Source organism: Cebus imitator, unplaced genomic scaffold (genome assembly GCF_001604975.1).
Source record: "Cebus imitator isolate Cc_AM_T3 unplaced genomic scaffold, Cebus_imitator-1.0 Scaffold618, whole genome shotgun sequence".
In the NCBI taxonomy this organism is placed as follows: Eukaryota; Metazoa; Chordata; class Mammalia; order Primates; family Cebidae; genus Cebus; species Cebus imitator.
In genome coordinates this window covers 225,237-239,731 of record NW_016107933.1, presented here as the reverse complement: position 1 = coordinate 239,731, position 14,495 = coordinate 225,237, and the positions used below count along the sequence as shown (strand labels likewise).

Sequence of the window (14,495 nt, the reverse complement as noted above, 5' to 3'; positions counted from 1 at the left end):
ATACAGAAAATTGGTCCCGGGAAGTGGGGAATTTCTATAAAGATACCTGAAAATGTGGAGGTGACTTTGGAATAACAGGCAGAGGTTGTAAGAGTTTGGAAGACTCAGAAGAAGATAGGAAGACAAGGGACAATTTGGAACATCTTAGAGACTGGCTAAATGTTTGTGACCAAAATGCTGATAGTGATATGGACAGTTAGGTCTCGGTTAAGGTCTCAGATGGAAATAAGGAACTTACCGGGAATTGCAGCTAAGGGTACTTTACCTATGCCTTATTAAAGAACTTGGCTGCATTGTGCCACTGCCCTAGAGATCTGTGGAACTTTGAACTTTGAGAGTGGTGATTTAGGGTATCTGGTGGACAAAAATTCTAAGCAGCAAAGCACGCAAGAGATGGGTTGGCTGCTTCTAACACCCTATGCTCAGATGTGAGAACAAAGGAATGACTTAAAACTGGAACTGACTTTTTTTTTTTTTTTTTTTTTTTTTTTTGAGACAGAGTTTCACTCATGTTACCCAGGCTGGAGTGCAATGGCACGATCTCGGCTCACCGCAACCTCCGCCTCCTGGGTTCAGGCAATTCTCCTGCCTCAGCCTCCTGAGTAGCTGGGATTACAGGCACACACCACCATGCCCAGCTAATTTTTTGTATTTTTTTTTTTTAGTAGAGACGAGGTTTCACCATGTTGACCAGGATGGTCTCAATCTCTTGACCTCGTGATCCACCCACCTCGGCCTCCCAAAGTGCTGGGATTACAGGCTTGAGCCACTGCGCCCGGCCAGAACTGACATTTAAAAGGGAATAAGTTTGGAAAATTTGCAGCCTGGCCATGTGGTAGAAAAGAAAAGCCAATTTTCAGGGAAGGAATTCAAGCAGGCTGTAGAAATTTACATAAGTAAAAAGGAGCCAAGTGCTAATAAGTCAAGACAATGGGGAAAAGGCCTCAAAGGCATTTCGGAGACCTTCACAGTAGCCCCTCCCTCAGAAGCCTAGGAGGAATGAATGGTTTCCTAGGACAGGCCCAGGGCCCAGCTGCCCTGCACAGCCTTGAGACACTGCTCTCCGCATTCCAGCCACTCCAGATCCAGCCATGGCTGAAAAGGGCCAGGTTACAGCTCAAACTGCTATTTCAGAAGGTGCAAGATGTAAGCCTTGGCAGCTTTGATATGGTGTTAAAGCCTGTGGGTATACACGATACAAGAGTTAAGGCTTGGGAACCTCCATCTAGATTCCAAAGGATGTACAGAAAAGCCTAAGTGTCCAGGTAGAATCCTGCTGCAGGGGCAGAAGCCACACAGAGAACCTATAATAGGGCAGTGCAGAGGAGAAATGTGGAGTTGGAGCCCCATGCAGAATCCCCACTGAGGCACTGCCTAGTGGACCTGTGAGAAGAGGGCCAACACCCTCCAGACTCCAGAATGTAAGATTCACTGGCAGCTTGCACCCTGCATGTGGAAAAGCCAGAGACATTCAACTACAACCCATGAGAGCACTGCCAGGACTGAACCCTGCAAAGCCATGGGGGTAGATCTGCCCAAGGCCTTGGGAATCCACCCCTTGCAGCAGAGTGCCCTGGATATGAGATACAGAGTCAAAGAAAATAATTTTGAAGCTTTAAGATTTAATGACTGCTCTGATAGTTTTTGGACTTTCATGGGGCCTACAACCCCTTTCTTTTGGCAGATTTCTCCCTTTTAGAACAGGAGAGTTTACCCAATGCCTATACCCTCAGTATATCTTAGAGGTAACTAACTTGTTTTTTATTTTATAGGCTAATAGGTAGAAGGGACTTGCGTTGTCTAAGATGAGACTTTGGACTTTTGAGTTAATGCTGAAACAAGTTAAGACTTTAGGGATTATTGGAAAGGCAAGATTGTATTTTGAAACGTGAGAAAGATATAAGATTTGGAAGGGGCCAGAGGTGAAATGATATCATTTGGATGCATGTCCCCACCCAAATCTCATATTGGAACATAATCCCCAGTGTTGGAGGTGGGGCCTGGCAGGAGGTGATTGGCTCATGGGAGCAGTTTCTAATAAATAGTTTAGCACAATCCCTCTTGGTACTGTCCTCCCAATCATGCATGAGTTTTCATGAGATCTGGCCATTTAAAAGTATGTAGCACCTCCCCCTGCCACTCTCTTTTGCTCCTGGTTTTGCCATTTGATGTGTCTGCTCCCCTTTTGCCCTCCACTATGATTGTAAGCCTCCTGAGGCTTCCCCAGAAGGAGATGCTGGCACTATTGCTTCCTGTACAGCCTGTAGAACCATAAGCTAATTAAACCTCTTTTCTTACAAATTACCCAGTCTTGGCTGGGCATGGTGGCTCACACCTGTAATCCCAGCTCTTTGGGAGGCTGAGGTGGGTGGATTACCTGAGGTCAGTTCAAGACCAGCCTGGCCAACATGGCGAAATCCCATCCCTACTAAAAAAAATACAAAAAAAAATTAGCCGGGCAAGATGGTGTGCACCTGTATTCCCAGCTAAAAGGAGGATGAGGCAGGAGAATCACTTGAACCCAGGAGGCAGAGGTTGCAGTGAGCTGAGATTGCACTCCAGCATGGGCGACAAGAGTGAAACTCCATCTCTAAATAAATAAATAAATAACCTAGTCTCAGGTATTTTTTATAGCAATGTGAGAACAGACTAATACAGTATGTAAACTACCCTTTGGGAATACACTCCTCTGGAACATAAAGTACCAGAACATACATGAAACTTAAACTCTTAAGGGAGGATGACAATCTAGACGTTTCTTCCCCTTAAACTTTAAGCAGGCTGTAATTTATTCATGGGGATAAGACAGTCCTAAAGGATCCTACCATTTCCTAAATATCCACTGTCTGAGAGGAGGCTGGAAAAGGACTTTGTAGCTACTCAGACTACTGTTTTCTCAGATCCTATTTCTTAACCCAGACAAAATAAGAGCTAGAGGACTGGAACTGCAACTTGAGAATCAGCTTTCTGATTGCTGATCAAAGTCAACAGAGTAGAGATAAATACTGAAAAAATAAACCAAAGGCTTATGGGTACAGGCTTTCCTGTGAAGCAAGAAATATGCATTTACCAGGCCTCTTTCTTCTGACCTGACCTGCTTACATGAAAAGAGAAAAAGTGGGAAGGAAGTCAAGCAGCCTCCACCTCCAGAACACATACCACCAAGTAACCCCAAACAGAGGACCTGTCAAACTGAGTATGAAAATACCAGCAGGTGATGTGTGAGTTTGCAGTTGCCTGTTGCCCCACCTCTGCATGGGGGTCAGCCAGTCAACTCAAGTCCTTTGGGAACATTTAAGATGTTATTAAACAACATAACAAGCAAAGGAGAATCCATTCACACTATTAGACAGATACAAAGTTCAGATAGAACTGCTTCTATTCAAAGATAAATTATACACAGAAAATACTAAGTTTGGAAACTATGTAGAGGTTCAAGAAATAAATTTTAAAAATAATAAAAACAGGAGTGTGAGACAAAAAAAGAAGTATAAAGACCAAAAGAAAGAAAAAAACGTTGGGAGAATAATTAAGTGCTTCTAGTCATCAAAAAACATCGTAAAGATAAAAAACTGAGTGCAGTGGCTCATGCCTGTAATCCCAGCACTTTAGGAGGTTGATGTGTGAAGATTTCTTGAGACCAGGAATTCTGGATCACCCAGGGCAACACAGTAAAAGCCCATCTCTACAAATAATTAAAAAATTAGCAGGTCATGGTGGTACACATCTGTAGTCTCAGCTACTCGGAGGCTGCGGTATGAGGATTGCTTGAGCCCAGGAGTTCAAGTCTGCAGTGAGCCATGATAGTGCCACTGCACTCTAGCCTGGGAGACACAGCAAGACCCTATCTCTGAAAATAAAAGCTAAAAAAATAGAAACTACCTACTGAAAGAAGATATTTGCAACACATGACCCACAAAAAACTAGAATGGAAACTTGGAAAATAATGTTTATGAAACACCAAGGCCACTAGGAAAAATGGGCAAAAGACTGGAATGAGCACTTAAGAAAAAGAAGGCTGAATGGTCTGTAAACATAAGTAAAGATGCCCAATCTCAACAGTAACCAGTGGAAAGCAGATTAAAGCTGCAACAAGATACCATGACCACATCCACCCAAATAACAAAATGTTAAAATTCAAACTGATAGCTTTTGGAAAGATTCAATAATGGAAACTTCTATATCTTGCTGGTGGAAATGCAATTTGATTCAAGCATTTGAAAAATAGTTTAGTGCAACCTAGAACAAGCACACTGGCTGATTTAGCAAGTCCACTACTAGGTACCTATACTTAGGTAGCTCTACCTTGCAACAGTATGAGAATTCATGATTCTTTACACAGCATTGTGTGTAACAGTAAAAATTGGAAACAACACAAATGCCTCTTGTCAAAAAATGGATAACAAAATTGTCAAGTGTTTATATAATGGAATAACTGACAACAGTGAACATTAATAAACTAAAGCTACACATATCAATATAAATAAGCAAAGGCACATAAGTACGTGTGTGTGTGTGTGTGTGTGTGTGTGTGTGTGTAGTAACATTCAATTTAGATAAAGTTTTAAAACAGACCAAAACTAAACATATTGTTTAGAGATTCAATGACAAATGGCAATACTATAAAGAGAGGGAAAAGAAGTATCACAAAAGTCAGAATAATGGTTACATCATGAATAGAGGTAAGAGTATGTAAATAAGGAGATGCACACAAAGCAAGCAATGTTCTGTTTCTTGATCTGGATTCTGGTAACTGGATATCTGCTTTTTTTTTTTTTTTTTTGAGATGGAGTTTCGCTCTTGTCGCCCAGGCTGGAGCACAGTGGTGCAATCAAGGCTGACTGCAACCTCCACATCTCAGGTTCAGGCAATTCTCCTGCCTCAGTCTCCTGAGTAGCTGGGATTACAGGGACCACAGGCATGCACCACCATGCCTGGCTAATTTTGTCTTTTTAGTAGAGATGGGGTTTCACCATGTTGGCCAGGCTGGTCTCGAACTCCTGACCTCAGGTGATCCACCCGCCTTGGCCTCCCAAAGTGCTGGGATTATAGGCATGAGCCACTGCACCTGGCCTGTTTTTTTTGTTTTTGTTTTTGTTTTTGTTTTTTTTGTCTTTGTCATTATTAACTAAAAAGAGAAGCAGTAGGGCACAGTGGTTATGATACCACTAAGATGAGACTTTGGACTTCGGCATTAATGAACTCGAAACGAACTCCGGAGCTCCACCACTATTAGCTGTGTGACCTTAGGTAGGTTTCTTAACCTCTCTGTGCTCTCGTGTCCAAATTTGTTAAGTGGTACCTATCTCATAGTGTTGATATAAGCACAAAAGTTAGTTGACATTTATAAAGGGCTTAGAATAGTATACAGGTTTTGGTTAAATAGTACCAAAGGAAGTATTTTGTTCTTTTTAACAGTTTTAATATTTTAATATTTTCTAGTATTTTGCTATTCTGGAAAATACTAAGCATTTTAAGCTCAAACATCCTTTTGTACTACAGAAAACTTAATAGGATTCAGTATATCTTCATTTAGACTTAAAAGTTAGTTCTGAGGAGTTGATGTTTATGAAAGAAAACAGATTACTGACAGATTTTAAAAACTGGCCTAAGAGGATGCCTGCCAGAACTGAGGGAAGACTGATATGACTCAAGAACTCCACATGGTCAGCACTCCATACATGTGTAGAGAAAAGCAAAACATACTCTTAAATATGAAAGACTCAATAATAACGGTACTCCTAAACCATTTCTGAACTATTATTTAAATATTTAATTCGAACAAAAAAATAAACACGAATGAGAAAGTTAGTTTAGGTATAAAAAGACTGGCAATGAAATGGTGAATCCACTTCAAGGATGAACCTTGAAGACAGTATGCTAAATGAAATAAGCCAGTCACAAAAGGACAAATATTACATGAATCCACTTATATGAGGTATCTAGAGTAGTCGAAATCATAGAGGCAGAAAGCAAATTAAAGGTTACTAGGGATTGGAGGAAGTAGGGAATGGGTTGCAACTGTTTAATGGGAATAGAGTTTTCATTAGGAAAGATGAAAAAGTTCTGGAGATGGTTGGTGGTGCTGGTTGCACAAAAATGTGAATGTACTTAAATGCCTCCAAATTGTACACTTAACATGGCTAATTTTATGTATATTGTACACGTACACACACAAACACAAAACATTACAATTAAAAAAAAAAGACACCTAAAGAATTACATTCCAGGCTAGGCCTAGTGGCTCACGCCTGTAATCCCAGCACTTTGAGAGGCTGAGGTAGGCAGATCATGAGTTCAGGAGTTCAAGACCAGTCTGGCCAACATAATGAAACCCTGGCTCTACTAAAAATACAAAAATTAGCTGTGCGTGGTGGTGCATGCCTGTAGTCCCAGCTAGTCAGGAGGCTGAGGCAGGAGAATTGCTTGAACCCGGGAGGCTGAGGTGAGAGAATCACTTGAACCCGGGAAGTGGAGGTTGAACTGAGCTGAGACCACACCATTGCACTCCAGCTTGGGTGACACAGTGAGACTCCATCTCAAAAAAAAAAAAAAAAATTTCATTTCAACTATTTGGGAAAGCCTCATATTTGAAAATTAAGCAGTGAACTTGTAAATTCCAAGAGATCAAAGAAGAAATCACAGCGGAATTAAGAAAATGTTTTACATGTTATAGCTAAAGTGATGCTTAGAGGAAAATCTATAGCTTTAAATGTTTTTACAGTAAATAAGAATGGCCCATAATCTGTGACCTATGTTTCCAGCTTGGGAAGTTAGACAAAGAAGATCAAATTAAATCCTAAGAAAAGGATCCTCTTCCTGATAAGGTGGAGTAGGCCTATTCCACCATATCTCTTCCACTAATAAACCTGAACAGGAAGTATGGAAGCAATTATTTGAGGGCCCTGAAAAGTAAACAGTAGCAGGTGAACTGGGGAGGAAGACCAAAATCCAAAGTACCACTGAATCAGTGGTGAGCTTACCTTTTTTCCCTCAGCTACCATCTGTACTAAACTTTTACTTTCAGCAGCCTGAAAACAGGAACCGAGGCAAGAGAAGGCAGAGGAGGTTCTCCAGGAGGAGCTCTAGGGCTTGTTCATGGAGCAGAAAAAGGATTTCTAATGCTTAAAGAGAGTAGGGGGAATTGCTTACTTTTTTTCTTTTCCTTCATTTTATTGCACTCCAGCACCTAAGCAATCCTCCGGTGGCTACTGCGACAGCAGTGGTACTGTGAGCTGATAGGAGCCCAAAACCAAGAGGAGAGGGTCCTTCCTCCCCAAGCAAGGAATCTGTGGTCCCAAGGAGGATAATGAGAAGCCCCATTTCATCTTCTCTTTCTTTGTCCTTCTGATGCTTGGTTCTGCATAAGGACAGTCACTGGAAGTCATAGCAGAGTGGGGCAACTACAAGCCCCTGCATTGTAGCCAGAAGAATAAAAAGAGCCACAGGAACCTGAAACTACTGAGGACATAGACAGGGAAGAATTTGAGAAAATGACCGTGGAAGTTATTTAAGAACTCCTGAGCTCACATGTGAGATACAGATTCATGAATCTGACCCCCTAAGCAGCATACATGGACTTTGAGAATAAGAGGGACCATTGCTTAAATTCCTTATTGGCCATTTCTTCCAGGTTTATTAGTTTGTGTGCATAGAGTTGTTTGAAATAGGAACACTTTTACACTGTTGGTGGGAGTGTAAATTAGTTCAACCATTGTGGAAGACAGTGTGGCGATTCCTCAAGGACATAGAAATAGAAATTCCATTTGACCCAGCAATCCCATTACTGGGTATATATCCAAAGGATTACAAATCGTTCTACTATAAGGACACGTGCACACGAATGTTCATTGCAGCACTGTTTACAATAGCAAAGACCTGGAACCAACCCAAATGCCCATCGACGATAGACTGGATAGGGAAAATGTGGCACATATACACCATGGAATATTATGCAGCCATCAAAAACGATGAGTTTGGGTCCTTTGTAGGGACATGGATGAACCTGGAAACCATCATTCTCAGCAAACTGACAGAAGAGCAGAAGATCAAACACCGCATGTTCTCACTCATAGGCGGGTGTTGAACAATGAGAACACATGGACACAGGGAGGGGAGCACTACACACTGGGGTCAGTTGGGGGGAAATAGGGGAGGGAGGGTGGGGGGTGGGAAGCTGGGGAGAGATAGCAAGGGGAGAAATGCCAGATGTAGGTGATGGGGAGGAAGGCAGCAAATCACACTGCCACGTGTGTTCCTATGCAACAATTTTGCATGTTCTTCACATGTACCCCAAAACCTAAAATGCAATAAAATAAATAAATGGGAAAAAAAATTCCTTATTGGCCACAGAGTGACACACATGTGAGCAAGATTCAAGCAACAATGTGAAATCTCTGACAACTAAACTGACACCAAAACCACAACCCACAGAAAGGAAGCTGGACTTTGTAGTCTGACCTCAGCCAGGTTGACTGCCTGCTAAAACAGAAATATCAACATTTTCTGTTGGATTTAAAGAAGGCATAGAGTTTTATAACATAGTATTCGAAATGTCCATGATACCTTTTGAAGTCACTGAGAATATAAAGAACCAGGAACATTTCAACTTACATGGGAAAAGATAACCAAAAGACATCAAGTGAGATGATACAATTATCTTGCAAGGACTTTAAGGCAGCTGCCTTACTTGTTCCAACAAATAAGAGTGAATACACTCTAAAGAAATGGAAATAAAATCTCAGTAAAGAAAATGAACATATAAAAAAGAACTAAGCAGAAATTCTGGAAGTGAAAAATATGCAGTATTTTTAATATACAAACATTTATTTATTAATCTAGAAAACAGAAATCTTGGGGCTGGATGTGGTGGCTCACGCCTGTAATCCCAACACTTTGGGAGGCTGAGGCAAGTGGATCACCTGAGGTCAGGAGTTCAAGACCAGCTTGGTCAACATGGGGAAACCCCATCTCTACTAAATATACAAAAATTAGCCAGGCGTGGTAGGGGGTGCCTGTAATCTCACCTACTCGGGAGGCTGAGGCAGGAGAATCGCTTGAACCCAGGAAGGGGACATCCCAAGAAGGGGACGTGGCAGTGAACCGAGATCGTGCCATTGCACTCCAGCCTGGGCAACAAGAGTGAAACTTCGTATCAAAATAAACAAATGAATGAATAAATAAATAAATAAATGTGTGTGTGTGTGTGTGTGTGTGTGTGTGTGTGTGTAAATCTTGCTAAATAGGTCCAACAGCAGAAGGGTGAAAACAGGAAAGAATTAACTTGAAGACAGATTAAAAGAAATTATGATTCAAGCTGAACAACACAAAGAAAAAGGATTGAGAAAAAATAAAGATGGAGAGCACCTCAGGGATGTATGCGGCAACACCAAAAGATCTAATATTTGTCTCACTGGAGTCCCAGGGAAGGAGAAAATGTTTGGTTCTGAAAAAGTATTTGAAGAAATCATTGCTAAAAACTTATATTTGACAGAAGACTTCCACAAATAGGTACAGGGTCAACCCAAAGAAATCCATGCCCAGAAACATCTGATTATGATTTTTTTCTTTATTTTTGAGACAGAGTCCACTCTGTCACCCAGGCTGAAGTGCAGGGTGCAACCTTGGCTCACTGCAACACTCCACCTCCTGCGTTCAAGCAATTCTCAGCCTCCCACGTAGCTGGGACTACAGGCATGTGCTACCACACCCAGCTAATTTTTGTATTTTTCGCAGTGACGGGGTTTTGCCATGTTGCCCAGGCCAGTCTCAAACTCCTGGCCTCAAGTGATCTGCCTGCCTTCGCCTCCCAAAGTGCTGAGATTACAGGTGTGAGACACCATGCCCAGCCATAATCAAATTCTAAAAATGGAAGTAAAAAATAATCTTGAAAGCAGCCAGGGAAAATTAATACACTACTTGGTGGTGGGGCAAAAATCTGAATAACTGGATTTCTCATCACAAACCACGGATGCCAGAAGGAAGTAGCCTAATTATTTCAAAGTGCTAAAAGAAAATAACTATAAACCTAAAGTTCTATATTAGCAAAACTCTTTCAGGAATGAAGGTGAAATAAAGACATTCTGATATGAAAGAAAACTAAGACAATCTGTCACCAGCAGAACTACCCTGTTAAGTCAATGTAATCTCAGAACCAGAACTCTCAATGTTTTTAAACAATGCTGATTACTTAAATATCAAGAGTATAACTAGGACAAAGAAGGATTTATCCAGAAAATAAAGAATGGTTCACTATTAAAAATTACTATAATATTAATAGGTGATAGGTCATATGATCAACCTGATAGATGCTTCAAAGTATTCAACTGATATCCTTCATCCATTCCTGATTCAAAAACAAAAATATTAGCATTGCACCAATGGAATGGATTCTTTCTAGAAGAATTCTCTCTAAAAAGAGAACCAAGGAAAAGATGCTTACTATTACTACTTCTATTTAATGTTATTGCAAAAGTGTAACCAATATCACAACTGAAATGGGGGGAAAGTTTAATTTTTCCCAGATTGCTGGGAATACTCTGAACGCCTTTGTGATGACTGAGCAACCCCAAGCTTCTGGAAGAATTGGCAAAACCCAAGTTACCTGAAATAACAAGAAGAAACTTGTTGAATTTGGTTTCCCTGAAATGAGTTATTTGCTTTGTGATGCTTGTTACTTGCTGTATCAATTATATTTGAGAAAATGAAGGATAATGTGAAATGCTGAGATGAAACTTATAATGTTGGCTCTGCCAAGCTGCAACTTGTAACTTTGGCTCTGCTGAGCTGCAGCTTGTAACTTTGGCTCTGCCAAACTGTTCTGCTAAAAACAGGAACTCTGTGAAAGGGACTAACCAGGTAGCTTGAGTACCAGAGAGAGACAACAGTGTGTAATGGGCTTCTCATTGCAGAGAGCCTGTGAACGGACGTGTAATGGAGAGGCTTATTACCTAGATTCCTTTCCCAGGAAAGGCATATTTATTAGGGCCCTGGAAAGGGAATACAACCCGTATGGAGAACCTATGAATGGAAGAATGAGGGACATCTGTCTCTGTGGTTGAGATAAAGATGTAAAAGTCTTTCTTCTCCCACTGCTCCTCCAGGCCTGCATGGAGGCCCCCTCCTCTTGCAGTTTTTGTGATCAGGCTGGTTGTCCTGTGCCAGATACTGTTCCCCCGTAGCTGTGAGCCCAATATGTTCTTGCTGATAATCATAAGTTTATGTTTAACCTACAATCTTGCTAAGGTGTATGGTTTCTATGCTGACACTAGTAAGTTATCTTTACATTGTTCTGCTTTTATAATACCACATTGTGATTTTTGTGCATCAGTTTTTGCAAATGTATTCTTTTTGTATAATTATCACTGAAACTTTGCGTAACTTCGCTCCCCCTCCCCCATTGAAAGAGCACAATAAAAAACTGAGGTTTTCAGGGGAATGTCAGACATCCACGGAGCAGCTTTATGTGGTGTCTCCCCTGGGCCCAGCTTTAAGGAAAACTTTTTCCTTCTCTGTCTTTTTCACTGACCACTCGATCACTTTGAGATATCTTAAGCCCATGTTGATTTATTGGGAGCCGGTCTCGCCAATACCAGATGATATAACTGTCTACCTACAAAATGAAAAATGGTTAGGGTGGCTTTACTCAGAATTGATGGAAGTATTGTGGGCTTGGAACCTGAGCATTATATATCAGAAACTGTAGCTCTTCCAGGATTAAACAATGTTTCATATCCTTGAAATTTTACTATCCCATTAAATAAGGACTTTATAAAGCACTTAGCATTATGCTTGGAAATAATAAGGATCCAATAATTATTAGCTGTTACCATTACCATTATTACAATTTTATAATAAGCAACATACAGTTCTCTCTGCCTTTCCTTTTTTCCTAAGCAAGACTTTTGAGAGATGATATTCAATACTCCCTTAATGGTTTGGAATGCTTTTTCTGCCTTTCCTCATTAACTTATAGGATTTATATAACGTTGATACTCATCAGGACATGAACAAGAGTCTCCAGACCAAGGTGTCTTGTCTGTCACAGACCCCTTAGTACATATGACTGGCCATAGCAGAGGCTAGGAGCTTGCACAGTATTGGTGTGTGGGATGGAGAGGGTAAGTTGATTTATTTCTTTTCTCATTTTATGTTTCTTCCATCTCCTGTGTAACAGTTAAGTTTCTCCTAACACCCAACTAGACTATTTCTAAACCCATCTGTCTGGATTTTCTATTTAAACTCTTGCTGTACCCTACAATGCATTCTCTATATAGCAGTCAGACTGGTTTTATGAATATGATAAATCATTCATTCAATAAATACTTATCAAGCCAGGTACTGTTCTAGGTGCTCAGGATATAGCAATGAACAGAAAAAATTTCTGCCCTTATGAAACATATTTCAGCAAAAGAAAGGAAGACAATAAGTAAAATACTTAGTATTTAAGTGGTATACCTTATAGAAAAACAATAAAGGCATTTAAATGCATATAGGGAACATGATGGGTGAGAGGAAAGGTCTGCAATTTTAAACTGGGTCATAAGAAAAGGCCTCCCTGAAAAGGTGACATTTAAACCAAGACTTTAAGGGACTAAGAGAGGAAGTCATAGGACTATCTAAGGGAGAGCTTCCCAGACACAGTGTAACAGCCAGTGCTAAGGCTCTGCAGCAGCAGTGGGTATGTCTTACTTAAGGAAGAATGAACTTTTTGAATATTCCTACATTTATTATAGTATTTTAGATCAATTTTCCTAGTAATGGAAGCAAAGATATGTGCATGTATTAAACATCAGTGAGGCTCATGTGAGCATGCAGGTAGATAAAGACTAACAGTATATAAATTCTCCTTGTGTGTTTCTATACATATGTACACATACATTTACACAGACACACATATATATACACAGAGGTAGTTACCTAGTATATCTCTGAATTTTTTTTTTTTTTTGAGACCGAGTCTCGCTTTGTTGCCCAGGCTGCAGTGCAGTGGTGCAATCTTGGCTCACCGCAACCTCTGCCTCCCAGGTTCAAGTGATTCACACGCCTCAGCCTCCCAAGTAGCTGGGATTACAGGTGCATGCTACCATGTCCAGCTAATTTTTGTACTTTTATTAGAGATGGGATTTCACCACGTTAGCCAGGCAGGTCTCGAACTCCTGACCTTTACCTGTCTCAGCCTCCCAAAGTGCTGGGATTACAGGAATGAGCCACCATGCCCGGCTGAAATTTTTAAAAAATCACATATGAAACACAGACAGTGGGGTCCCATGTTTAGAGATGGTTAGGGTGGCTTCCTGGAGAGCTAAAAAGATTATAGAATCCCCAACTGTATTTTTACACATAATATTTGTTAGTGGGTTTCTAATACTTTATGCATGTTTTTAATTTTTGTTTCCTTCATAACTGAACATCATCAAATGATTTAAATCTAATTACCAATGATGAGAGACTAAAAGTCACTGCTTCCCATATTACTAATAATTTCTATCTTTTCTTAACATTAGCCAGTTTACAATGATAATGCTGGCACCAGGGACAGCACTTCTGGATTTGCAGTTTCTACTCATCTTTTATAAAACAGGAGCAAAAATCTAACAAAGCTTTCAACTGTACCAAGCTTTAGTACAGAAAAAAGAAGTGATGCTAAAAAGAAAATTAGGCCAGGATACAGAATTTTCTAGTTTTACTAAAACTAGAAACTTTAGGATATAAGAAGTCACAGCAGGTCAAGGGAAGAAAGTGAGAATTCGCATTAAACTTGAAGCAAAAAGCCAACAAAACACAACATCTGTGTTCAAATTTTGGCATGTTATTTCACCTTTTGGAGCCAATTTCTTCCACCATAAGAGGCGTAGCAGTACTTACCCATGGATGTGTGTGTCAAGTAAGTGAGATGCTGGCTGGGGAAGAGCCCAGCACGGCACTCAGTCAATACTTTCTCCTCTTGGCTTGGACAGGACAATGAGAGGACTAAATGGCAGATTAATCTGGCAGCAATATCCAAGAAAATCTAGAAAGAACAAGATCTGGAGTTTGCAAATCATCAGGTTCTATGGGCTCCTTTTCATTCCTCAACTTTCGCCTATCTTTAGTTTCTCCCACTGCAATGTACACCTCTCTGCTCTTTTAGATACACTCAAGTATTTTCCTTGTTAAAAAACAAACCGGAGATCGATCTAGGATGGCCGTTTAGGCCGGCGCCGCTGCTTTGCCCCGCATGGCTGCTTTGTCAGTGCCCTGGAGCAGCAGTTCTTCGTACAAAATACACTGGTCTGGGTGCCCTTTTGGCTGGTGATTGGAGCCACGGGAAATCGCCCATTCGTCTGTTTAAAAAGGGGACTGAACAGGGAACCAGGACAGTAGATTCCAGGGCAAAAAAAGCGTGATGAATCTCAGTGCCGCTGTTTAAGCCGAACGAGAAAACACACAGATCCTGGCACCTCTTCAACAGGCGACTAGAACACCAACTTAAAAAAAAAAAAAAAGAAAGGCTC

The 14,495-nt window shown here is 40.7% G+C and overlaps 2 protein-coding genes across 4 annotated transcripts in view; both read right to left on the bottom strand.

Annotated features, from left to right (window-relative positions):
- ZNF454 (zinc finger protein 454) overlaps positions 1-5,017 on the bottom strand; it is a 51,080-nt gene extending 46,063 nt beyond the window's left edge. Inside the window, exon 1 of the mRNA XM_017517116.2 lies at positions 5,006-5,017. The gene's annotated coding sequence lies outside the window, so the exon portion shown is untranslated. The remainder of the gene's footprint in view (positions 1-5,005) is intronic.
- ZFP2 (ZFP2 zinc finger protein) overlaps positions 1-14,495 on the bottom strand; it is a 39,492-nt gene that overhangs the window by 3,624 nt on the left and 21,373 nt on the right. For 2 of the 3 annotated variants that reach the window (XM_017517119.2, XM_017517117.2), the window contains exon 5: positions 13,867-14,011. In XM_017517119.2, coding sequence (XP_017372608.1) covers positions 13,867-13,870 — 4 coding nt within the window. In that variant the 5' untranslated portion in view covers positions 13,871-14,011. Of the gene's footprint in view, positions 1-5,580; positions 5,702-13,866; positions 14,012-14,495 lie in introns of those variants that run through there. The other variant, XM_037734434.1, reaches the window with a different exon arrangement.